The following is a 27613-nucleotide window of genomic DNA, read 5'->3' on the forward strand; positions in this document are numbered from 1 at the left end:
TCTCTGTCTCTCTCTCTCTGTCTCTCTCTCTCTGTCTCTCTCTCTCTGTCTCTCTCTCTCTCTCTCTCTCTCTCTCTCTCTCTCTCTCTCTCTCTCTCTTCTTCTCCCTCTCCATCCCAATTAATGACATTTTTAATGAGACCTACCGATGTGCCACTACAAACTAGGAACATTATGGGTAAGCTCAGAGAGCTTGCTGCTAAGTTGGCAGATGACAACATATTGGTAGGAAAGCTCAGTATTTAAGGATCCTGGGGACAGTACCTTGGGGAACAGGGTCAGAAATTATAATAATCTTGGTAACATGAAACAGTTTCAAGACATATGAGGAAATTCAACTTCAGTGTTGTAGTCTCAGAGTTCAGGGACAGTTAGCAGGTTAACTGGCTATGCTGAGCAGAGTTGGAAAAGATCTAGAGATCTCTGGGCATTAATGAAAACATGCATCAAGTAGACAGTGTTGTTGCTTTTTAAATTAGCGTTGTATTGGGATTTGGAAGCATCATCTAGGCGGCATAGTCCATAGACTCTTGGCCCTCAAGTCGGAGAGAAGCAAGATGACTTGGTGAACCCAAGCCTGGGCTTTCAAGAATCCATTTTGCTATTAATGAACTCAAGCATGTGTTAATTCTTTGGATTCGCACAGATCCCACTCACCCATCTGGAAAGAGTTGGATACTCAGATGGATAATCAGAAGTCAAACCCAGGAGCTCTGACTCTAAAGCCACTGTTCTTTCCACCTGAGCCACATCGAAAGAAAGAAGGAAGCTGAGGACAGCTAGCTGGCTTAGTGGATTGAGAACCAGACCTAGATATGAGAGGTTCTGGGTTCAAATCTGACCTCAGACACTTTCTAGCTGTGTGACCCTGGGCAAGACATTTAACCCCATTATCTAACCCTTTACTTCTTCTGTCTTGGAACCAATATACAGTATTGATTCTAGGATGGAAGGCAAAGGTTTAAAAAAAAAGGTGAATGAATGAATGTAGTAAGGAATCAAGACAAAGACACCCCAGAAGTATGGAGGAGTCCATACTACTGGTAAAAAAGTATGACAACTCCAATTCCACTCTACAGGCCATAAGATCAGACACAGATGATAGATCTGATGGAGAAAGATGAGAGGAAGTTGCTTTGTTTTTGCCAGTCTTAGAGTAAGAAGACTTCAGTTTAAGATCTGGTTCTCTCATGTAAGAGACATGTGACCTTGGGAAAGTCACTGAACTCCCTTAATTTGTTTCTTTATCTGTAAAATAGGAATTATAACCTCACCATCATGTTCCTGTTATTTACAGGACAAGGCTTTTGATGGAAAGGGAGGGCCCTACCTCCTTCTATCTTTCTGAGGTCCATTTATCCTGGAGCACCCTGTATTATCTAAGTGAGTTCTATAGAAGAGACAGCAAAACAAATTCTCATCTGAATGGGGGCTCCACTAATGGGAGCACCATCCATCCTCAGCCCCATCCACATTAATGGGTTGCAGGCAAAGGGATCCCAAAGGCCTTTTTTTGTCCTTTAAAATTTTTTTTTTCTTTCTTTTATTCCAGTACCAAATCTACAAGTTTTCCAAAGTTACCTGATTCGTTTTGTCTCCTTTCCTTCTTCCCTCCCACCTCCCAGAGCTGACAAGCAATTCCACTGGGTTATACATATATTATCACTCAAATCCTATTTCCATATTATTCATTTTTGTAATAAGGTAATCTTTTAAAACCAAAAACTCAAACATATACCCAAATAAGCGAATGTGTCAGTAACCAAAGCCAAAGACATGGTGTGTGCGTGTGTGTGCATGTGTGTGTGCGTGCGTGTGTGTTTGTTTGGTCATTTATAAGGAAATTGACCTGTGTGCATTTTTTGTTGGGTGGACCACGTGCCAAATGGTCCAAACTAGGAAAAATGTCTAAAAAAAAAAAACACCAAATGAAGAGATCACCATAGTTTGAAGGAGGCGTAGAGGCGACGTAAAAGAGAAATCCCCATTGACGAGGGAGGTGATGCTGGAATGCATTTGAAGGTACTAAAGAGGAATTTTGACTTTGAGGATTAGATTTGATGAATTTAGATGGCAGAAAGAGAGAGAAGAGCTCTTTCCTTCTTAAATGGGGCAGTTCTGTGAATTGCCATTTCCATTTGTACAAGGCGGATGGGTTCCTTTGCTTGCCTATCTGCAGATGGACCAGTTTCCAGATCGGACCTTGAGAAGGGTCTGATCTGGGTGGCACAGTGGATAGAGTGCTAGACTTGGAGTTAGGAAGATAAGTCTTCTTGAGTTCAAATCTGGCTTCAGATGCTTGCGACCTGTGTGATCTTGGGCAAGTCACTTCATCCTGTTTGCCTTGGTTTCCTCATCTGAAAGATGAGCTGGAGAAGAAAATGGCAAACCACTTGAGTTTATTTACTGTGTGACCTTGGGCAAGTCACTTTATCCTGTTTGCCTCAGTTTCTGCATCTGTAAAATGAGCTAGAGAGGGAAATGGCAAACTATTCCAGAATCTTTGCCAAAAAAAACCAAACCAAATGGAATCATGAAGAATAGGATACAACTGAAACAACTAAACATCAACAACAACAACATTAAATGCAGCTACACTTACGTGTTGTAGCCTTTCCCCCCAAGAGCCCAGACCATTTTCACTTAGATTTAGTGCAATGAGCCTAGGACTGCAGATCTTGGATCATAAGCAGCTTTTTCACTTGTCATCCTCTCCTCAACCTTGATTTTCTACATCTGAATATGATATTAGTCTATCCACAGGGCACAGAGAGCCATATGGTTTATTTGTTTACTGATAACAGCATGGTTCTAGAATCACATAGCTCGGTCAAAGGAGTCTATTTTTCCTTATAAGTTCTGTTAGAGTTGAGGAAACTGAGGCATAGGGAAGTTGAGCCATTAAAATCATAAAGTCAGTAAATAAAGTCAAGATTTATTCCTATTCTAGCATTCTTTCTTTTGGATTATCTCTCTTCCTGTTGAATTCCTATCCATCCTTCAGAGGTCAGTTCGAATGTCACCTCTTCCTTGACTACCTCCTCCCTCCTCCGCTCTCAATAATCAGCAATGATCTTTCTCCAATGGACTCCAGGTACCATTTTGGTTTGCAAACTTTCCAACTTCCTTTTGTGTTCCATGGATACTTCTTTCCCTGGCTTCCACTTCCGTATGTTTTATCTCTCCTTATTAGAACATAATGCCAGATGGTTCAGTGGATAGAGAGCTATGGCTGGAGACAGGAGGTCCTGGGTTCCAATCTGTACTCAGTCACTTCCTAGCTGTGTAACCCTGGGCAAGTCACTTAACCAAAATTGCCCAGCCTTTATTGCTCTTCTGCCTTAGAAATGATACCTGGTATCACTTCTAAGATAGAAGGTAAGGGTTTAAAAAAAGGGTGACCTACCTGAAGGCAGGGACTGTCTCACTTTTGCATTTCTATTCTAGTGGTAAGTCTAGTACCTGAGTCATAGTAAGGACATAGATAAATTTTTTTTTGCTATTCATTTCTTTCTCATTCATTTCATTCCAAGGCATTCATCATGCATTATAGAGATATGCCTGCTTGTTATCACTCCCTACTAGGCAATAAAGTTCCTGGAGGCAGTTCCTTATTTAAAATTTTACCTTCCCCAGTGCCTACCTGGTGTCTACACACAGAAGGCATCTAATACATTTATTGGGTTGTTTCCAGTGTTTTCTGATTCTTCATGACTCCATTTGGGATTTTCATGGCAAGTATACTGGAATGGTTTGCCCTTTCCTCCTTCTCCAGCTCATTTTACAGATGAGGAAACTGAGGCAAAGAGGATGAAGTGACCTGCCCATGGTCACCCAGCTAGTAAGTTTCTGAGGCCAGATTTGAACTTAGAGAGTCTAGCTCTCTATCTCCTGTGCCACTTAGCTGCCCTGCAGCTAATAAATGCTTGTTGGCTGAAATCTGCATAGATGGATTCATGTTACCCAGTTCGCAACTAAAACACCTGAAAACAAAGTCAAAACCAATTCAGTCCATGAAAGCAGGAATGTTGTCTACTCAGGATCACCTGAGAGCTTCATTCTGAGAACCTGACAGCTGGGTTACCTTTGCCATATTTTGAGGAACTTGATCAAAGTCCCCCTCGAAAACATCTGCCTTAATTCTCAGGAAATCACATGAAGAATCTAGGCTCACGAGGAATGAAATCTGGACAGCCCTGAACTCTGCCCATCCTCAGGCTCTTCCTCCGAGGAACGTTACCTGAAGCATTGCAGCCGAAGTCCCTGAGCAAATCTCCCAGCCTGATACTCTTCTCCATTCATCACAGAGGGGACCGTCTCAGTGTCCTGCACGATAACAGCCATTTCACTATCACGTTTTCCCAGCATGCTTCTGTCATTTATATTTGCTGACCCTGGGGAAAAAGAGAAACTGAAATGTTTTCTCTCAAGATTAAAACCTCCCAACTTTCACCGCTTAGAGCACCATCCTATTACAAGGCAATTATCTCATTTTTTAAGCCACAGAAGATTAGGAACCTTTTATATAGCTTTTTTAAGGCATATATTGATGAAAGTCAAAATCCTGTTCTGTCTCAAATACACATCATGTAGTGAAAAGAATGCTGGATTTAGAGGTAGAGGACCTGGGTTCGAATCCCAGTGGCTATGCACAATATCATCTCCCAATATAGACTTCCTTTCTCTGTGTCCAAATTTCCTCCTCTGTGGAATGACAGTATTGAATGAGATAGTTTATAGCATACTTTTATGCTCCTTCTCTTTTCTGTGAATTGTTGCCTACTGGTACCCTCCATTCTAGTAGAATGAATCTTCCATAAAAAATTACTGCTTCTCTCTTTGAATTATTATTATTATTATTATTATTATTATTATTATTATTATTAAAAAACCCTACCTTCAAGCCACTTCCCAGCTGTGTGACCCTGGGCAAGTCACTTGACCCCCATTGCCCACCCTTACCACTCTTCCACCTATGAGACAATACACCGAAATTAAGGGTTTAAAAAAAAAACAAATTAAAAAACCCTACCTTCTGCCTTAGAATTGATACCAAGCTTCGGTTCTGAGAAGAGAGCATTAAGGGCTAGGCAACTGGGGTTACATGACTTGCCTAGCCACAATGCCAAGAAGTGTCTGAGGCCATATTTGAAACCAGTTCCTTGTGACTCTGGACCTGGCTCTATCCACTGAGCCACCTCACTGCCCCAGCAGTGCCCATTTAAATGTGTTGAAAGAGATCAGAAGATAAGTGATTTATACGTAGGTTAGTCAAAGGCAGGGGTCAAATTTAAATATTCTTTACTTTCCTCTACCCATTGGAGCACACTGCCTACATCCCTTAACTAACTCATATTAACTATCAGTTGTCACAGAATGTGTCACAGAATCAGAGCTAGAAGGGCTTGACCACAAAGGTCAACTCAAGCTGACCAGGAATCCCATCTCCAACATCCCCAACAAGAGCCGTCCAGGGTGGGAAGACTTGCTACTTCTTAGCATAGTCTTTGAGTTAGCCCTAACAGTTAGGGAATTCTTTCTGACATCAATCCCAAGTTAGTCTCTTTATGCCTTCCACCTGCCATACTGGTTCTTCCTTCTGAGGCCAAGGAGAAGAAATCTAATGACTCCTCTTCTCATTTTAGCCCTTCAAATACTTTTAAAAAACCTCTAATGCCCCTTCAAACCCCTAGAATTAAAAAACAAACTCTTACTTTATGTCACAGAATCAATACCAAATGTCAGTTCCAAGGCAGGAGAACAATAAGGGTTAGATAATGGGGGTTAAGTGATCTGTCCTAGATAGGAAGTGTCTGATGTTACATTTGAACTCAGGACCTCCTACCTCCAGGTGTGGCTCTCTATTCATTGAACCACCTAGCTTCCCCCCCAAGTTAGAAATTTAACATTCTTTTTAATTCTTTGTTTCCTTAATGTGGCATGAAAAAAGTCTCTGCTTAGCTCTCTTCAAGGTTCAACTCAAATGGATATTCCAAAAGACCATTCTCTTGATTCCTCTAGTTATCAATAACCATTTTCTTGAGACTGATCTGTATTTGCTTACTTACATGCATGTGGAATCTCTAAACCCCTACCCCCCAGAATGGTCCTTGAAGACCTTGAAGTTCCTTGGAGTAGACATTTAATAACAGTAAATGAATTAAAAACTATTTCACCTTTCCTCTAGAGCAGTGATGGGCAAACTTTTTAAAGAGGGGGCCAAAGGAAAGGAAATGCTCATCTGTCAGTCTGTTTCTAAGGCAACTCTTTCGAAGTTTCATTGTATTGTATCCTACTCGTATTTGTTAGATTAGGAATATTGTAGCCCTGCCAGACAGAACATTTCAGGGGGCCTCATCTGGCCCTCAGGCTGTAGTTTGCTCATCCCTGGTATAGAGGGAGCATGGTGCTATGAACATAGAATAATAATTGATTTAGTGCTTGAATGAACATTAGAGGTCATCTAAGTCAACACTCTTGGGATTTTATAGATGGCAAAACTGAGAATGAGGAGAATTAAGTGACCTGCACAGACAGACTCACACAGATAGCAAGTGGCAAAGGAGGGATGGGAGCCCAGGTCTTCAGACTCCAAGGAAAGTGTTCTTTCTTCTAGACCACAAGCACTGAATAGTCAGAAAATCCTGGATTCTAATACTGGCCTGACACAGCCAGTTTTGTGATTGGGGAAATGTCTTCAATCGAAGGGACTCAAGTTTCTTTATCTCTTAGATGAGGGCACTGAGCGGCATGATTCTAGCCAACACTCTTTTTATGTCTGATGCTTTTTATATCTGATACCCTCTTTTCATTTTTTATTTTTATTTCTATTTATTTTAAACCCTTACCTTCTGTCTTGGAGCCAATACTGTGTATTGGTTTGAAGGCAGAAGAGTGTTAAGGATTAAGCAATGGGGGTCAAGTGACTTGCCCAAGGTCACATAGCTGGGAAGTGTCTGAGGCCAGATTTGAACCTAGGACCTCCTGTCTCTAGGCCTGGTTCTCCATCCACTGGAGCTACCCAGCTGTCCCCGATATCCTCTTTTTAAAAGGAGAAGGATTGGACTTTTGATTTCATTAGAGGAGAGAATCCCAGATGAGGAAAGTCCCTCCGTCAATGTAGGTCAGCATCTTCCCTACAACTTGTAGTCTTAAAAAGCTGCAAAGAACACCAAGAGGTTAAATAATTTGCTGAGAGTCACACAGTTAGAAAGTGCCGGAGGCAGGACTTGAACCCATGTCCTCCTGGTTTTTAAATTGGCTCTGGTTCTTCATCTATTACACTATGCTGTCTCCCTCCATGTGCATGCAAGCATGCGTGTGTGTGTGTGTGTGTGTGTGTGTGTGTGTGTGTGTGACATAGATACAAAGACAGAGAAATGGACGGAGAGAAAAAGAGACAGGTGGACATGGGGGAAGGATCTGTGTATTTTAAACAAAAACAGAAATAAAATGAGTCGAGCTCCTGAACTAAAGACCATCAGAATCTCAGAGGTAATAAAAAGAGGGGTTAGTGAGTCCATCACCTAACAGCAGCCTTTTTGGAAGCAATCAGAAAAATTGAAAGAGACCTGAAATGGGTTTGCTTTGGGGAGAGCAATATGGGCTGCTTCTCAAAGCTTCCTGCCACACAATCCCCTTTCTGTTGTTATTTCTGACCACTGCAATAGCCAAAGAGTTTTCTGTTTGAAGAGCTCTCGATGGATGCCTGAGAAAAGGAAAGTAATTTTCTATATCCACTGGGCTTCCCCCCCACAGGCACACCTGCTCCATCCAAAGCATTCTCTCCCAGATCAAGTGGTCATCGGGCGATGGTATTTAGGTCCAACCAGCACTTGGAAAGGTTTGGAACAAATCCAACCTCTTGGATTCTCAAATTCATCCTAGCAACAGTGGCTTACCTGTGCTTGCAATGCACATCATGTTTCGGGGAGATACGGGGGGCTCCCGATGGGTTTTTATGCAAAAGTCTTTGGGACACAAAAGGCAAAAACAATTCCTTTGCTCCAAGCATGCTTTGGATCACCCAGCGAGGGCCCAAGGGAGATGCAGCATTAGCAGAATGCCATTGTTTTCTGCCACCCCTTTGCCCCTCCTCCTGGGTTAGCCGGAGCCGGTCTGAGCTTGGGGTCCAATTAAATGGTGTACGAGGTGACTACAGGAGAGACTTACAGTTCTGGAGTAAAGCAAAGACTGCTGGAAATAAATCCCAAAGTAGATGTCACTCAACAACCCTTTGGGCTTTAATGGATGCAGCCCCAGCAGGCTGTGAGTCAGCAGCCTGTCAGCCATGTGTCACCCTAAAACCCAGACTTCTTATTACCAGGGATGTGGCAGGCTCCATCAATAAGGCAATAAGGAAAGCGTGGCGACAGCCGGGGTCACTAAGCCAGGCTCCTCCGTGACTGAAGGACCGATGGGGAAGACACATTCTCCTACCCCCAAAGGAAGAGAGCTGGGGGGCACAGCGGGGAGCCCAGAGTCAGGAAGACTCCTCTTCCTGAGTTCAAATCTGGCCTCAGACACTTACTAGCTGTGTGGCACTGAGTAAACTGCCTAACTATCTGCCTCAGTTTCTTCATTCATGAATGAACTGGAGAAGGAAATGGTGAACCACTCCAGTCTCTTTGCCATGAAATACCCAATTGGTGTCACAAAGAACCAGACATGACTTGAATCGACAGAACGATGACAACCAAGGAGAGCTGTATGGAAAAACGATGGCTGTGATGAGGTTGTGCTGGGATGACCACAAACTCTGAAGTGAGAGGACCTGGGTTCAAATCCTTCCTCTGACATTTGACCCATTAATGGTGTGCCTTTGGGTAGGTTAGTGGGAACCAGTGAATTCACCTGTTAATTGAAAGGGATGAACTAGGTGGCCCCTGAGGTAGTTTCCTGTTCTAAATTGATGACCCTTATTGATGACTCTTGACATATCCTCGGACAGTACTGCGATCAAGCACTTATTAAGCATGTCCTTGTGTCCTAGGCACTGTGAACACCTCAAAGGGAGGCTGGGAGCAGGGAGAACCTGTGGCATAGGCACGTGCCACTTTAGTTCTGGGTAGAGTTGAAGGAGCCAAGAGAAACTGATTTCTGGTAAACTCAAACTCAAGGAAAAACAAACAAACACAACTCAAAGCAGAAATAGGTGACCAGAGCTAATGGCATTAGCCCAGTTGTTATCCTCCAAACACCCTAGTTTTGTTTCCCAGTAACTTTGTCTTTTTGTTCTAGAGAGCAGGCTCTTTGTCTGATTTTAAGCATTTTTCATGACTATTTTTTTAAGAAGAATCTTTATCTTCCATCTCAGAATCAACGCTGCATATTGGTTCCTAAGTAGAAGAGTGAGAAGGGCTAGGCCAGGGGGGTGAAGTGACTTACTCAGGATCACACAGCTAATCACTATTGATAGCTTTGATTTCTTCCTCTGAAAACTGCCTCTTCATATCCTTTGTCCAATTATCAACTGGGAAATGGCTCTTATTCTTATAGATTTGGCTCAGCTCCCTATTCTTTCTCTATTTCTCCAACATTTGTTTCAGAGCTTAATTCTAAGTGTTCACTTTAGTCTGCCACATACTAAGTGGAAGGAAAGATAGCATGGGAAGAACTGGACGAGGAAGCCAGAAGGATTCAAAATCCAATCTGGCCTCAGAAATGTACTAGTTGAGTGGCCCTGGGTGAGTGACTCAATTTGCCTGTGCCTCAGTTTCCTCACCTTCAAAATAGAGGCAGGGGATGGATTCAATCAAAGGCCTCTAAGGTTCCTTAAAGAAATAAATCTATGATTAGATCCTCTCTGTCTTTCATTTAACATTTTCCTCCTTATGAGTTAAATAATAAATATTAATAACATTTTTTAAATATTTAAAAATAGAAATATTTTAATAAATACTCAGAAACAAACTTGCAAGCTTTAGGAACTGAAATCTATTTTCTATGGTTTAGTATCTACTGAGAATACCACCTAGAGTTAGTGGAAATACCAATGGATTTAGAGTTAAATAATTTGGTTTGCCTCAATTTCCTCATCTCTAAGAGGAACTGGAGAAGGCAATGGCAAACCACTCTGGTATTTTTGTCAAGAAAATCCCAAATTGGGGGCAGCTGGGTGGCTCAGTGGATTGGGACCCAGGCCTAGAGATGGGAGGTCCTGGGTTCAAATCTAGCCTCAGACACTTCTCAACTGTGTTACCCTGGGCAAGTCACTTAACCCCCATTGCCTAGCCCTTACCACTCTTCTGTCTTACAACCAATACGCAGTATTGATTCCAAGACCCAAGGTAAGGATTTAAAAAAAATCCCAAATAGAATTATGAAGAGTTGGACACAGCTGAAATGACTGAACAACAAAAGACCAGATTTCAAATCTCAACTCTGTTCCTAATTGTCTATGTTACCTTGGGGAAGTCATTTCCTTTCTTCTGGGCTTCAATTTCCTCAAAATCTAGAAAATTGGTGGACTTGCTGGATTAGGGCTTCTTTATCTTTTTTTGTGTAAGGAACCCCTATAGCAATGTGGCAAAACATGGACTCCTCAGAATCATATATTTAAATAATTGAAAATACTACATTTCCAACTTTTAGTGAAAATAAATATGTATTTTTTCTTCTCCATCTAAGTTGACATTCTTAAATCTATTGATGCTGCAGGGGTCCATAGCCTCCAAGGTAAGATCCCCTTGAGTTGGTGTCCTCCCAGGTCTTTGTTAAGCTTTTAATCCTATGATCTACAGTCAGTGGTTTTTCAAAATATATTTTGTCAAATTTGATGGAAGATTGCTGGGTACATAACTGGAGGCCAACCTTTCTCCCCCTGAATATTAGAATTAATTAACATCTCAAAGTTAGAATCAATATAAGGGTGCTCCGTTAGCTTTCCAAAAGAAAACTAAGTTAATTCAGTTTTCAGATTTACTCCAGTGTTTCCAAGAAAAGCAAATTTTTGTTTTCCTGGGAGAAGGAATAGCACCATGTTTATTTTTTTCTTCTATGCTCCTGGCAAACCAAGGCATACCCCTCCCTCCATTTCAGGAGGTAACGCAGCAGGTACCTGGCAGGCTGTCCCGACTCTCTCAGTGACTTTATAACCTTGAACACATCACAATCTCCTCACGCTTCATTTTGTCCCCATGGAATACGCATATGTGAATTCAAAAGAAAATCATGAACTCACAAGTATGTGATCATTAGTTATCACCACTGAGTGCAGTATGACCTAGTGTTATAATGCAGACTTTTAGGAAGAGAGGAAGGCTCCATAAGAAGGAAAACCTATTGAAGGAGGGAATTTCTGACATGGAAGGGGACTCCAGTGGCCACCCACTCTGGAGAAAGAATCCCTACTTCAATACATCCAAGAAGTTGTCGTCCTCCTCCTCTTACCTTCTGTTTTAGTCTCAGTTTGAAGACAGAAGAGCAGCAAGGGCTAGACATTAGGGTTAAGTGACTTGCCCAGGGTCACACAGTTAGGAAGTGTCTGAGTCCAGATTTGAACCCAGGTCCTCTTAAATGCAAGCGTTTCCTACCTAGGTGCCTTATTCAGCCTCTTTTTGATAATTTCCAGTTAAGGTGAAAATACCACCTCTCAAGGAAGACCATGTTACTTTCTCTCTATTCAAATTGTTAGTAAGTTGTTTTGTTTTGTTTTGTTTTAGTTACATCAAGCCTGTATTTGTCCTTTTGAATGGTCTAGTGAGTGGAGTACTGAATTTCATTTTCAAGACACTCCCTAGCTATATGGCCCTGGACAAGACTTAATTCTCTGTGACTTAGTTTCCTCATCTGTAAAATGGTGGTTTGAACAGTATGCTCTTCTACATCCTTAGACCTATGATTCCACCCATTGGTCATAGTTCTGCCCTCTGGAACCAATCAGAATAAATCTAATACTTCTTCTACATGAGAAACCTTTAAATTTTTGAGGAAAACTATGATGCTTCCTCTATTCTAGAACGAACATCCTGAGTCCTTCCAACTGATCCTCATAAGGCATGAAATTGAGATTTTCTTCTGGAGCTTCTCCACCTTTTTATGTCATTCCTAAAATATAGAGCACTGGTTACTCTAAGGCAGGGTGGTAGAGTGGAGGGGGTGATGGATCTGAAGGCAGAGATTCTGGATTCAATCCCTGGCTCTTCTATTTGCTGACCATGTGATATTCAACAAAATACAATCTCTATGTTGACTCATTTTTCAGTCTTCATGACCTCATTTGGGTTTATTTTTGGCCCAGCTACTAGAGTAGTTTGTCATTTCCTTCTCCAGCTCATTTTTACAGATGAGGAAATTGAGGCAAATAGGGTTAAGTGACTTGCCCAGGACCACATAACTAAGTGTTAGAGATCAGATTTGGACTTAGGAAGATGAGTTTTCTTGATTCCAGAACAGGCACTTTATTTATTGTACTACCTAGCTGCCAATGGCTCTGTAGACAAGAGGTATAAAACCAGGGAGTTAGATCAGACACCTTTAAGTTTCTTTCCATTTCTAAATTTATGATCTGATGACCTCCTTATTCTCACTACTATGCTTAGAGGAATCTCTCCAATAGATTGTAAGGTCAATGAGGTCTGAGAAATTCTCACTTTTTTCCTTGTATTCCCAGTGTATAACATAGTGCTTGACACATAATCATGATCAATAAAGCTTGATGAATAGAGAATAACAAGCATTTATATAGCATTTTAAGATTTGCAAATCATTTTACAAAAATCATCTCATGCTCACAATAATCCTGGGAGGTGGGTGCTATCGTTATCCCCATTTTACAGATAAGGAAAATCAGATAGATGGAGGTTAGTTAAGTGACTTTCCCCGAGTTACATAGCTAGTAAGTGCCTAAGGCCCTTGAGTTTAGGTCTTCCTGACTCTGAGTCCAATGTTCTCTCTATTGTATCATCTACCGGCCTCACTAGGTGAGTGAATGAGTGAATGAATGTTGTACCTGTCTGCTTGAAACTTAAAAAGACAACACACAGCTTAAAATCTATAGTTTGGTTATGGACTAAACTGCTTTGTTATGCCAACTCACCCATAAACAAGTTGCATATATATTATTTCACTTGATTATTGTTCATTCAGGGATTAGGCTACATGAGGTCCCTTCCAACTCTTATAAAAGAGACAAGGACTCCAGAATCTAAGATACCCCATTAACAAAAAACCCTAACTGGATTCCAAAAGTCCACTGGCAAAGCCATTGTTTGGGACTGAAACTATACTTTACCATTAAAATCCTGGTTAGTTTTCATGGCCAGTCCATGAAAGCCAATGTAATCAATCCTGTATCAGAAGACAGAACTAACTAGGAATGGAGAGCAGGTGATAGGGTAGCAAGATGCTTTGGATTCCGAGAATTGGGGTTTAAATATTGGCTCTGATATTTGCTACCTGGATGATCTTTGGCACATTGCTTAATCTCTTGGGGCCCCGGTTCTTCATCTATAAAACAAAGGGAGCCAGGTGACCCCTAACACATCCCCTCCGGTTCTAAAGCTAGACTCTTCTGGTCCTGTCTATCATTTCCTCTTTAGCTCAACACTCTTGAGATGATTTCTATGGGACTATACCACAGTGCTACTCCCCCTTAGCCCATGCAAGTCAATGGAAGCATTACATTACAGGGGAGATGTATCTTCCCCACAGGGTAGAAGGCACATAATGCATATTCATTGAGTTCCAGGGAATGTGAAGAAATGTGGTGCCACAAATTTTCAGTGAAGTTGACAAATGCCAAACCATTAGGAGGTGCTGGGTTGGATTAGGTCTGCTTGAAATTAAAATAAGATATTGACGTGTAGAAATGCCATCCAAATGTTAACTGGGTTTCTTTGTTAATGGGGTATATTAGATTCTGGAGGCCTCATCTATTTTATAGGAGAATCACGGAATATCAGAGTTGGAAGGGACCTCATTTGCCCAACCCCTATATGAACAATAATCAAGTGAGATAATACATATGCAATTTGGCCAGTCGTTTTCAGTCATGTTCACCTCTTCATGACCCCCATTTGGGGTTTACTTGGCAAAGATATTAGACGTATTTGCCATTTCTTTCTCCAGCTCGTTTTATAGAGGACGAAACCGAAGCAAATAGGGTTAAAGGACTTGCCCAGGGTCACAAAGATAAGATATTGGAGTGGTTTGCCATTTCCTCCTCTAGTTCATTTTATAGATAAGAAAACTGAAGCAAATAGGGTTAAGTGACTTGCCCAGGGTCTTCTAGCTAGGAAGTGTCTGAGGCAGGATTTGAACCTAGGAAGATGAATCTTTCTGATTCCAGGGCCTGGAACTTTATCTATTATACCATCTAGCTGCTCTGATACATATGCAAAGAACTGTGTAAATATGAAGGGGCTATACAGATATGAACATATCTAACAAGGGATCATCTCATCTCTGCCCAAAGACCTCCAGAGAAGAAGATCAGCCACTATCTCCCATTCCCTCTTGGACTACTACCCATTGGTACTACTATTACCCCCCTTGGATGGCTACCCATCCCCTTCTTGGACAGCTATCCTGGTCTGGAAGATTTTCCTAATATCAAACCAAGCTTTACACCTTCCACCTAATAAAGGAAGGGTTTATTTGGTTCACATAACACAATTAATGGTGTACTCTCCTAAGGGAAATGCACAGGATTTGTGGCTGGAGAGATGCCTAGACTAATAGGTAATTAAAAGTGATAACAAATTCTGTTTTGGGTTTGGAGGGTCTGGATTTGAATCCTGGCAAGACTAATTGCAAGTTGTGTGACCTTGGTCCAGGCACTACATTTCTGTAATAACTGACATGTCTACAGCACTTTAAGATTTACAGTGGTTTATATATAAGTTCATTATCCTTTTTGATATTGACAATTACCCTGTCAGGTAGGTGCTTCTATTATTTCTATCTTACAAATGGAGAAACTGAGGTTCGGTGATCATATGGCAGAATGGTTAGAGACCTGGCCCCAGAATAGGAAGATCTAGATTTGAATCTGGATCCAGACACTAATAAGCAAAATTACCATAGGTTATCTGATGAACTCTTCTGATGTTCAGTTTCCTCATCTGTAAAACGGGGATGGCAAAAGCATCTCCCTCATGGGTTTGTTGTGAGGTTCAGATGGGAGCACTTTAATATAAACTATTATTAATATCAGTTTTTTTATTTGAATTTGTAATTAAGCAAGAAAACTTTGACTAAATTGTTCTTATCCATTGATCCAAAGATCCTCCCTGAAGCATTTATCCCAAGGGAGCTAACGAACCCAAGAAATGACCCATCAGTACCAAAATGTTCACGATGACATTATTTGCAATAGCAAAAAGTCTGAAATAAGCTCTATCCAACAACAGTTGTCTGTACAAACAGTGGTATATGGATGGAAACAAATATTACTGTGCCAAATGGAATAATGGCTAGCATTAATAAAGCTCATTATATAGGCAGCTGGGTAGTATGAGAGTCAGATGTAGAGAGGGGAGGTCTTGGGTTCAAATATGACCTCAGACACTTCTTAGCTGTGTGACCTTGGGCAAGTCACTTGATCTCCATTGCTTAGGCCAGTGATGGGCAAACTATTCCCCATGGGACAGATCCATCACTGGCTTAGACCATACCACTCTTCTGCCTTGGAACTAATACATAATCTTAATTCTAAGATGGAAGGCAAGAGTTTAAAATAGATAGATAGATAGATAGATAGATAGATAGATAGATAGATAGATAAACATCTAAATAAATAATGCTCTGTATTATCATTATTATGTCATCATTACATTTTTCAAGCTTCTTTCCTCATTCCTTTGTTCCTGATAATCTTAGGAATCTCTCATTCGCTACCCAAAAGCAGCTTCTAAAATCAGGATGACTGAGATTGAGATCATGGGCCTCATCTTGTCTAATAAACAGAAATTAGTCACGGTCAAATATGTCCAGGCATCCTTGAGTCCACCATTGGGGTGAAGAGAGAAGGTCATCTTAATTAAGCTTAATGTAACTTCATCATCTAGATATCGCCATCCTATAACCAAGGAGGATCTGCAAAATTATTAAGCCCATCTTTTCATCCTGTATCCTCCAATTAGAGATGTCTTGGGGAAAACAGAATGAGCTCCCCAAACTGTACTTAATGACTCAAGATGCTGACGGAATTTGTCTTTGCTCCCTAAGAGGGAGCACTGACCAATTAATTCATTGGTTATTGCTAGCTTGATTGATAAATTGAGTTTCTTACCCAGAGCCCAGTTTTTAATAGCCATACTTCCTTCTTTCTCTTGAGAAGTGATAAGCGGACTTTTTAGAGGATGTATCAGTGGAGTGTGTTAGATTATGTCGGACCATTTGTAGGAGAACATATGTTGTGTCAAAATGAAACATAGCAAGGAATTGAAGGAGAAATGGTAGGTCTGAACTTGATGAGTCTCTATGCTCTGTTCCTGGGCACTTTCCTTGGGAAAAAGGACTGAGAGATTTGGAGGGGGGGTGAGGTGGGATTTTGGGAGGGGGGTCTTCAAATCTGATGATTTAATTTGGGAGTTGCTCCAAATCTAGCTTGCGTCCTGCTGCCAGGTTATAGGATTTAGCTATGGGCGACCTTGATTTATTCCAGATAAGGTCCTTAAAGACTTCCCCACCGTCTGGAAAACTTTTGAAGATGCCTCTTCATTCCCTGTCGAAATCTGACTTCTCCGTAGCTATGTGAAGAGCCCATCTGAAGATGCTGCTCTGTGTTCCTTCCTTCCAAAGCAGCCCACTGGATAGAACCCAGCTCTCCAACAGTGGCCACTTACTCAGAGCCAGCCCTTCTATTAAGACGAAAAAGAACAAAACACCACCAGGTTTTTTCAGAGAAAGGAAATCATTTCTATGAGTCATGCTGTTTGGAGGGAGGAAAGCAAGCAAAGGAAGCCAGACCTTTAAGTACCGGTAAATAACATCCTGTTGAGACTCCCAGAACCAGATTTTCCTGGTCATGAATGAAGGCTTATTTTGAAAAACTTATCAATTCTGACTAATGCAAATGCAATTTTGCCTTTGTGGGGGGGTTCAGAGACCCCCTTTTTAAAAATGCTCCTCCTCTAATCGCTTTTAATTTGCTTCCATGGTTGGAATCTCTTTTCCATTTGGATATTACATAAAATCCAGCAAACAAAGACAAAATGACCTTTCCATGACAAACGTCAAGAATTGTCATTTTAGGACCGAGGTAGAGCTGGATGGAATAAGAGACTTCTCTTGGCCAATTTTTTTTTTTCTTTTCAGTTTTGCCAGCAGTAACTGTTTGCCAAGTTGAATCTAAAAATAAACCTGGGGCTCAGCCTTTTGACTAGTTAGCAAAGAGTGTCCTTGAGGAAAGTGAGAAAGAAGTTTCTTGTATGGCGAGAGAGCAGGCTAACATGAAGCCCCTGGAGCTCTACTCCTACTCTTGAAAAGCATCTATTAAATACCTACTATGCGCCTGGCATAATATAGATTATTATGAGTTCAAATCCAGCCTCATACACTTACTAGCTGGGTGACACTGGGGAAGTTACTTAACTGCTCTCTGCCTCAGTTTCCACATCTGTAAAATGGGGGTAATAATAGCAGCTATATCCCAAGGCTGCTGTGAGAATCAACTAAGACCTTAGCACTGTTCCTGGCACATAGTAAGCGCTGTTTAAATGTCAGCTCTCCCCCTCCTCCTTTTGATGCTATGTCCTGATGTAGTTGTCGGATGAGAGAATATCTGGATTGTTCAGTAGCTGTTTGGATTGGCTGAGGGACTAGCTCACATCTTTTAGGGCTTATATAAAACTGCTGAGATAGTTGGAATCAGAGTTGAGTGTCTAATAGTGGGATGAACTTTATGGCTAAACCCTTGAGAAAAAACTGATTAGAGAAGAAACCTTGGTATTGATCTCTTCCTCGCAACTCCACCAACCCCACCTTGACTGGAAGGGACTCAAGAATCTCATAGGGTACAGAAGATTTGGACTTTTCCTTTGATATCTTGGAGGCAATCTCCAGAATAGCTGATGAGTGTCTGTACTGGAGGTCCAGATTGAATGAGATGAGGAAGGCTACACACAGAAACCCAGCAGAAAATCTGCACAACTCCAAGGGGAATTCCATATATTTTAGAACATTAAATTTCTTTGTCTCTCAAATGTAGCTAAAAAACTTGAGTTTAACTTAAAAGAGACAGTTTTAACTTAAAATTTTTAAAAATTTAAAGTTTAAAAAGTTTAAAAATTAAAATTTAAAAAAAAGTTTAAAAAGTTTAAAAAATTTAACTTAAAATTCACCATAATATGACACACTGTGACCACAAAGGAAATCAAAACAAACAAAAAAAAAATTGGGAAATTAGTAATAGTTCATTCTTCTTTCCTGTACTTATGTTGAGAATTTTAAAGTATTGGTGGAATATAACAAATATGACAAAAAATCGGAATGCAGAAGATATAAATTTCCTTGCAGAGAGAGTATGGACAGCAAACATCAAGTCAGGTTGGTATCATCTAGGATGGATAACCAAATGGCAAATCCCAACACCAGCCAATGATAAATGCCATCTGGATTTCATCATTTTCTTCATTAGACTAGTCTGTCATTACGATTCTTACCAGGAAAAATTTGACCCTATAAAATCATTTAGACATGATCCCCTAGGCAGCATTGGCGAAGATGTGGCACACATGCAGAGCTGGCACTTGGAGAGCTGCCCCATTCCTCCTCTTCCCAGTGCCCAAGGACATTTTTTGCATTTCCCACTCTTCTAGCCTAGCCACCCAAAGCAAGCACTTTCTCCCTCAACTCTCTCCAGTAATGGGGGTGGGGGCTGGTGGGGGGGGGCTCACAGACAACTTGGATTTGTCCTCTGGGCACTCGAACAGGGCAAAGGCTCGCCAGTGAGGCAGATTATCCTATACTTCCAATTAGAGAGGTCTGCATCATAAAACTAACATAAGACTAAAGCTATTTTTGGTCTGATCCAGAAGATGGAACCTGGAGCAAGGTGGTAAACAAATACCTCTCTGTTTAGACTAGTATGCAACTGTTTCTGGGCTTGCTAAATTGGTGTTAATGTATGCAAGTCATTGTTATTTTCTTGCTTATTATACCATGTGCTTCTTTAACACTTCTTGGGACCTAGCCAACTCCATATATTTGGAATTTTCAGACAATCACTACATCTGAGAGTTGGGAAAAAGCCTCGTGGCCGTCTTGTCAATAATAAATAAAAAGAACACCTACTTTAACACATACAAGTAATGAGATCAAATCATCCGGAGGTTTAGAGAAGGAAAAGACTTTAGCTCTCCTTAACTCGCCCTCATTTTGTAAACTGAGGAAACCAAAGAGAAGGGAGGTAAAAGGATGTTTCCAAAGTCAAATAGGCAGCAAACATAAGCGACCCTCCCCAGAACTGTCAAGTTACAATATATTGATTGTGATCTACAAGGGCACAAGTTCCCACCCAGATGTAGTGTCTGCCTGTGGAAAAATCACCATTATTCCAGAATCCACCAACAGGAATGGCCCAGACCTCATCTGACTCACCAATAATGACAGTGTTATCATCTGCTATGAGCAACTTGCTATGGACGTAGATGAGCTCGGTGACAAGGTTTCCTTCCAATTCAGCATGTGTTCGAAGTCCACAGAATGAGATATAATTTATCCACTGATTGCCAACTAGAGAATAAAGACGATATCATAAAGATGCTTAGTGACGTGAGAGGCTTCATCTATTCAAAGTAATGCATCGCCATCACCCTCCCTAACTGAACCCAAACAATAAGGCTGGTGATAGACCACAACCCCATCCCACCATTTTGGAAGTTGGCTTCCTCTTCCCCTGAGCGCTTCCCTTGAATCTAGCTCTCCTTTTCTTAGTGGAGGATACGAAATCCCAGTAATCAGAAATCGGTTGATGGGAGAGGCTGCTGGCAGATAATGATCTGTTCCCCTGACTCTTAATTCCTGGAGAATAAGGGCGTTTTTCTAGCTCAATGGAATCTCAAAACCACAGAGTTAGAGTTGAGAGACATCTCAGAGGCCATCCAGATCCACTCAGACCTGAACAATAATCCCCTCCACAGAACGTCTACCAAGGGTTCATTCTGTTTAGAGACCTCGACAGCCCATTCCACTCCGGGATCTTTATTCAGAAGTTTTTCCTGAAATCCCATCTAAATGGGCTTTTCTGCCACTTTCACAGGCTTTGCATCCTGCCCTCCAGGGCAATGCAGAACACAGGGGAATCCTAAGGAACTTGGAGCCTAAAGAAACGTTGGAGCTTCTTCATTCCAACTGAGGAGCCAAACGTAGTTAAATGACTTGCCCAGAGTTGCACAGAAGTTCTCTGACTCAAGTCATCATTAATTTTGACTGTATCAAGCTGCCTCCTCTGCGTGTTTGTGCCAATGGACCGATTAGCTTTTTGAACGTGAGTCTTTTCCTCTCTAGGAGTCCGTTTTCTTCTTGTGCTGAAATCAGGGGTTATTAACCTGGGGCCCGTGAACTTGGCTTAAAAACATTTTTGATGACTGAATGTAAATAAATATATTAGGTTTCTTTTGGTATCTTTGTGTGTATTATTATATGCCTATTAAAATAATTTATTGAGACTAGGTCTATAGGCTTTGGGAGTCTGTCAAAAGGGGTTCATGACACCACAAAAGGTTAAGAATTCCCAATGACTCGTAAGGATAATTCAAGCTCCTAATCTAAGGTCCTATGATTTATGGAAGAAAATGAAGAGTATTGTTTATAAAGTATGGAGGTTCAGTAGATAGGGTGCTACATCTTGAATCAGGTAGATGAGTTCAAATTCAGCCTCAGAAATTCATTGTATGACCCTTGGCAAGTCACTTAACCTCTGCTGGCCTCAGTTTCCCCAGTTGTAAAATGGGGATAATAACAGGACCTACCTTGCAGCACCATTATCAGGATCAAATGAGATAATATTTGTAAAGTGCTTGGTACAGAATAGGTATTTAATAAATAGTATGTATTATCTCAATTAGCATGAGTAATGAGTTCCTTGAAGTAGATGCATAATTTAAAATTTTCACTGTGTAGTTCCATTAGGTTAGAACCCCAAACCATATTTTACATAATTACAACTCTGAATAGTGAGCATTCAAATATATTCCACCACTTCAAAGGGATCACAATTTATATTTGTGGGGTCTAGCTTAATTGATTCAAGAGTACTCATATGAAGAGGTAACAGTGACAATGGCTTACAGTAAAATGTGAGAGGCAGCTGGGTGGCTCAGTGGATAGAACACCAGGCCTGGAGTCGGGAAGATCTGGGTTCAAATCCAGCCTAAGACACTTCCTAACTGTGTGACTCTGGACAAGTCACTTAACCACACCCCCCCCCCCCCATTGCCTTGCCTTCACTGCTTTTCTGAGTTGGAACCAATAATCAGCATTGAATCTAAAATAGAAGGTAAGGATTTTTTTTTTAAAGTTGCTGTTTTTTTCCATTTCCACCATCCTTCCTTCCGCCATTTTGGTAACTAGGAGTCTCCTAACAGCAGGAAGCAGTGAGCAGAGCACCGGACTGATGTGGAATCAGACCTGCTGGATCTGTTACTTGCTCCCTTTTTAATCATGGCCACATAACTTCATCTCTCTGGTTCCCAGCTTCTTCAACTAGAGAAACAAGGACATTGGGATTGAGGCTCTTCAAGGTCTCTTTCCTCTTTCTAAATCTAAGCTACCATTTGCTAGGAGCCCATCATAGTTCTCCTTCCCTTGTGGACAAGAATAACTGAAGGTGAATAAGAAACAAGTCACTTACTCTCAGCTTTTAATTGTCCAATGATGGAATTTTCTCCTCTGCACATGGTTCTGGAAATAGTTAAAGCACAAGAATGACCATAAGCATTTCAAAGTCACCCAATGTCATTTTGGCGGTGAGGGTAGAAACTAATTCTCGATCACATCGAAGACCAACAGGAGCCTGTTACAAACATTTCGGGGCTTTAAAGATAACGATCCTCACTTGTGAATCATTAAATGAAAATGTCCAAACACGTGAATGATATTAGCCATAGTAAATGTTGTTCTTTTGGAGCGAGCCCATGGGAAAGCTATGAAACCGGTGTCCGCATTTAGAAATTTAAAGATAGTTACAAAATGGACATTTTCCTCCTGGGAACTTAGGTGAAATGCAATAACAAAAATATATTCAGACTATCTCAATTGAGAGAAAAAAAAACATTGCTTCATGGGAAATGAGTTCGCTAGACAAACGTGACAAGTCAGCAATTTAGAGAAAAGTGTTTTAGGCTATGCCTATGTAATGCAAACAAAACTGGCTGGAAGGCTTAAAAACATTCTGGCTGTTTTCCAAGATGTTGCCCAATTGGGTTATCTAGTTTTGTTCCCCACCAAATATACCACCCACTTTCCTGAATCATGAAAGTCAGCAGTAGAATTTTCTAAGGTAAAGATGTATCGACATCTATTTAGCTTCATTCCATATCATGGAAGAAGTGGAAAGGTAGGGAAAGGGAAAGAGACAGAGAATGAAGAAGAGATAGTGGATACCCATATACTAGAGAGCACACATGGAGAACCTTAGAGGGTACCCAGATATCCTGGATGCCATTTGGAGCCATGTTTTATTTTTATTTAGATCAATAGAGTAGCAAGTTAGTTCTAACTCTAATGTTCGACTATATTCTATCGGGGAAAAAAATCATCAATGAACCTCTTTGGTCAAACAAGCACCCCATGTTCCATCTGCTTGCACTTTAAATATAATTAAAACACTTAAAATACGGTCATGCCTAGACTATGTTGATGGCTTTTTGGATGATGAAGTATACAGTGATTTTAGCAGATAAAAGGATCTGGTTTGGTTGCTTACTAAATACCAATTGTGCCACTTCAACTGGGTTGAAACCCATTGAAAAAAATCCATTGAAAATAGTTGTAATTTCCCTGTCTTCCCCAAAATATCTGAGAATGGCACATAAGTAGATCCTGCTCAGCTTTACGCAACGGTAATGCTTTTGTCATAGCAAAAAGTTCCTAACGTAGGTCTTTCGGTCACTGCTTTCTGGAAACCTCCAAACTAATAACAAAGACTAAAGGAAATTTTCAGGAGTCCCTTATTGACTTTGGTGAAGTAGAATTCATCCATCCTAAAGGAAAACATGACATCTTTCCCTGGAACTTCAGCAGGTGCAGAGTAGAAAGCATCCAAAATCCCCAAGGAATGCCGTCGACCTCAAAAATGTCACTTGATTTACAAGGTATGAAAGTAAAGGGAATTCTGACAAAGAAGCAATTCTGAGACACCTGGGAGAGTAATCAGGTTCCGAGAGGGCCGAGATAGGCATAGAAAGGTGAGATTGCTATTAGGCCACTTAGCTGACAGGTTAAGCCTGAAGGCTGAATCATTTCCTCCTGAGATCAAAGCTTAGAAATCTGAAAATTTCGGAAATTCTTGGGAAATGTCAAGAAAACACTCACCTGCTTTTTCCAGGGTTCAGTCCCTGCCTTAGGCTAGGTTCTGCTTTTGGGTACCCAGCGAAGTGAGTTAGGAGTTTCAGATTTCCATTTCCATCACTGCAGCTGGAAGCCTGATTTCTACTAATAGGTATTTTTCAACTGCCCCAAAGGATAGTCCTTCCTTTTTTTTTTTCCTTCTTTTTGGCAAAAACTTATGATTTTATGAGCCTGTGGGATTCTTGGTGTTGAAAATGAAGAGTTAATCAATCAATCACCCAATCAATCAATTGATAAACGTAAACAAAGTGCCTGTGATGTTCTAGTCACTGTGTTAAGTGCTGGGAATTTCAAAGAACACAAAGGATAGTCCCAACTCTCAAGCTGTTCATGATTTAATGGGGGAAACAACATGAAAACCAATATATAAAAAGCAAGTATGTAAAAGGATAAACAGGAAATAAAAGAGGGAAGGCACTGGAATTAAGAGGTGTTGGGAAGGCTCCCTAAAAAAGATGGGATTTAGGTTGAGACTTGAAAGAGGTCAGGGAGGTCAGTAGTTGGATGTAGGAAAGAAAGCATTCCAGCATGAAAAGAGAGCCAGAGAATATACCCAGAGCTAAGAGAAGGAATGTCTTGTTTATGGAAGAGTCAAGAAGCCAGTGTCACTGGGGAAGGAGGACTTTCAAAGTAGAAGTAACAGAGTCTGGAGAACTTGGGCTCATAGAGCTCTCTGGGGCATTGAGAACTTTGTCATCTAGCTAGTAAGTCCATATTTTCCTTCCAACTTATTCCGAGTGTCAAATCTTGGGAGATTCCTTTTACCCTTTTCCTTCTTAAAGGTATTTTTGGAGAAAAAATGGAGAAGTCACTTTTTATGGCTTCCTGAATGTGATCTGCTGTGGTTATTCATCCTCCCAAACATTTTAAACATTCTTGTTTTTTTATCATTGAATTCTTATACAGTCTTCCTTTCTGAATATAGCCCAACCATCCTTTGTAACAGCAAGGTGAACATATTCAGGATGGAGGCAGTTAGATGGCGGATGGCAGATGGAGGAGATAGAGGATCAGGCTTGGAGTCAGCAAGATCTGAACTCAAATCTGGCCTCAGACTAGCTGGATAGTTCTGGACAAGTCACTTAACTCTGTTTGCCTCAGCTTCCTTAGCTATAAAAATGGGGATGATGATAAGAGTACCCACTTTCCAGGGCTACTGTGAGGATCAAATGAAATGTTTATTTTATTTTTTAAAACCCTTATCTTCTGACCTAGAATCAATACTAAGTATTGGTTCCAAGGAAGAAGAACAGTAAGGACTAGGCAATTAGGATTAAGTGACTCGCCCAGGGTCACACAATTAGGAAGTGTCTAGGTCAGATTTGAACTCATGACCTCCTGTCTCCAGGCCTGACTCTCTATCCACTGAGTCACCCAGCTGCCCCCAAAGAAGAGGTTTATAAACTGTTTTGCATATCTTAAGATACACTGCAAACACGCTATTTCTTTACTTATTTTAAAATAAAATTTGGCTGAATTACTATGGAGACACAATCATTTCTGTTCTTTTTATAACTACACATGCCATTGGTTAAGACATCAAAATGCCAAACACTTAAAAAATATTTAACTACCTGTAGTTGAAATGCATGATGGCCTGGAGTGCATTTCCACCCCCCGTTGAAATGTCTCCTTCAAATCCAGGCAGAAGAGGGATCACCACGTACACTCGGTACCTTTGGCTCTCTCTACAAAAGTCAAATGCAAAAAGAGATCCAATAATTCCATAAACATTCTTCTGAAATAACATTCAGGCAAGTCAGTAGTTTTGAGAGGGCAGAGAACAGCCTGTCAAACCAATTTTATCATATTTCAGATTAGGATACCAGAGCATTTAGAGCTGGAAGCAAGACTGCTGTTAATAAGTCAGTTGGTCAGTCTCTCTCTCTCTCTCTCTCTCTCTCTCTCTCTCTCTCTCTCTCTCTCTCTCTCTCTCTCCATCCATCCATCTCTCTCCCTCCCTTCCTCTCTCTCCCCTACTCCATCCTTCTCCCCCTCTCTAGTCTGTCTCCCTCCCTTTCTCTCTCTTTCTCCCTCTTCCTTTCTCTCTTTCTCTACCTCCCTCTTTCTCCTACTCCAGCCATCTCTCTCCCTCCCTTCCTCTCTCTCTCCTACTCCATCCATCTCCGCCTCTCTCTAATCCTCTCTCTCTCTCCCTCCCTTCCTCTCTCCCTCTCCTACTCCATCCATCTCCTACTCTCTCTCTCTGTCTGTCTCTCTCATCTCTGTCTCTTATTTCTCTCTCTCTTTCTCTCCCCCTCTCCATCCATCTCTCTCTCTGTCTCTTTCTCTCATCTGTTTCTTATTTCTGTCTCTCTCTTATTTCCTTCCTCCCTCCCTCCTTCTTTCTCTCTATAATAGATCTCTTTCTTTTTATATATACGTAATATTATAATAATATGTATATCTATAGGCATATACACATGGGCACATCTACCCACTCAGGGCAGCCCACTGAAGGAAATGTATCATGCCCCTGAAGGGGAGCAAGAATTCCTGTTGGCTGAGAGAATGCTGAGTGGCTCAGCCACAGCTCTCTGGCCCCCGAGTCCTCTAGCTGCCCCAATCACTCTATTATTGAAGGCTTCTTTGCTTTAAGGCAGACCTCACGGGAGGTGCCTTGTGTCCTGGGCGCTCGTGCATCGCTGCCTTTGCAAGTCCAACTCCTTTCTGGAGAGGTTCAGGCTTGGTTTTCCGGAGCGTGGTCGAGGTCACTGCTCCTAGTGGAGCCACAGGCAGCGTGGATTTTTCTCCCAGGAAGGGCAGCTTTCCATGGGAAGGCTTCAAGCCGGGTCTTGTAATGCCCAGGACTCACCACTAGATGGCAAGCACAGTTTGGGCTGAAAAACATTATTCAAAAAATTGCAAAATTTTCTGCCTAGGAACTACAGAAAAAATGACTCATGCCCCTAAATGATAAACAGAAGAGAGGGAAGGAGGGTGGAAGAGGAGAGAAGGAGGATTGCTTAATACATTTTCAAATGCATCTACCAGTTAGCAGCCCAGATGAAATTTTAACTCAATAATCACCATTCCAAGGCTAATCTCAAAAACGGCCAGATTTTCTGACATGATGAAATATTAAAGGGAATGAAGACCTGCACCTGCATGGTATGGTGGAGACAGAGGGTCGCTGGCCTTACAATGAGGAAAGCTGGGGTTGCAACCTGGATTTCTGACATGAATGGTATGACCTTGGGCAAGTCACTTAACCTTAATGGTACAGGAAAGACTCTGAGAGATTAATTACTAATCAATGGAGAGCATTTTCAAAACAGGGAATCCTGCAGATTGGATCACAGTTCCTTAAAGATGCAAAATGAGACATGTTTTTGGATCTGGCTCATGTAGGAAGTTGTTTACCTATACAAGTTTGTTATAAGAGTTTATTTTTTTTCTTTTTGTTCAAATGTGGGAGTAGAAGGGAAAGAAATTAAATGTTTGTTCATTGGAAAAATAAATTTAATTTAAAAAAACATAGGTCCAGAAAGAAAGTTGCAAGTAATGGGTTAGTCACTAAAGATCTGAAGGCAAAAATGAAAAAGTCCCTGTCATCAAGAAGCTTATATTCTCTCCTGAGTGCTCATCTCTCTTCCTAGAGCCCATGGCCAAAGCTAGAGAAGATTCTTTCTCATTTCAGCAGCTAAGCTGAGCTCCATCAAACCTAAAGCTACTTGTGGGAGGGCTTTCAATGTGAGGATATCAATTCTTAATCTCAGCAGGGAAAGCTTCCGGATTCTTCCCTCTCCAATCTATCCTCCTGATATTCTTCAGACTCAAATCTGGCCATGACACTTTCCTCCTTAGAAAGGGTCAGAAGTTCCCTTAGCTAAAGTAGTGAATCTTCTGTTGGGCTCAAATGACCTATAAAACCCTTCACAATTTAGTTCCTATATGCCTTAGCAGTCTGTAGCATTCATTCAGGGACTTTGCTCTCTCTCTCTCTCTCTTCCTTCCTTCCTTCCTTCCTTCCCTCCTCCCTCCCTTCCTCTTTTTTTTCTTTCTTTGTTTCTTCCTTCCTTCATGACTTCCTTCCTTCCTCTCTTCCTCCCTCCCTCTTTTCTCCTTCCTTCCTTCCTTCCTTCCTTCCTTCCTT

At 41.2% G+C, this 27613-nt stretch overlaps 1 protein-coding gene across 1 annotated transcript in view; it reads right to left on the reverse strand.

The window, feature by feature from the left end:
* The window catches only part of PLD1 (phospholipase D1), a 153532-nt gene that overhangs the window by 3933 nt on the left and 121986 nt on the right, over positions 1–27613 (reverse strand). Inside the window, exons 18-21 of the mRNA XM_044669553.1 lie at positions 25092–25205; positions 21800–21849; positions 19546–19680; positions 4241–4394 (exon numbers count right to left, since the gene is read on the reverse strand). Of these exons, the coding sequence (XP_044525488.1) occupies positions 4241–4394; positions 19546–19680; positions 21800–21849; positions 25092–25205 (453 nt within the window). The remainder of the gene's footprint in view (positions 1–4240; positions 4395–19545; positions 19681–21799; positions 21850–25091; positions 25206–27613) is intronic.

Source organism: Gracilinanus agilis, chromosome 3, assembly GCF_016433145.1.
Source record: "Gracilinanus agilis isolate LMUSP501 chromosome 3, AgileGrace, whole genome shotgun sequence".
In the NCBI taxonomy this organism is placed as follows: domain Eukaryota; kingdom Metazoa; phylum Chordata; class Mammalia; order Didelphimorphia; family Didelphidae; genus Gracilinanus; species Gracilinanus agilis.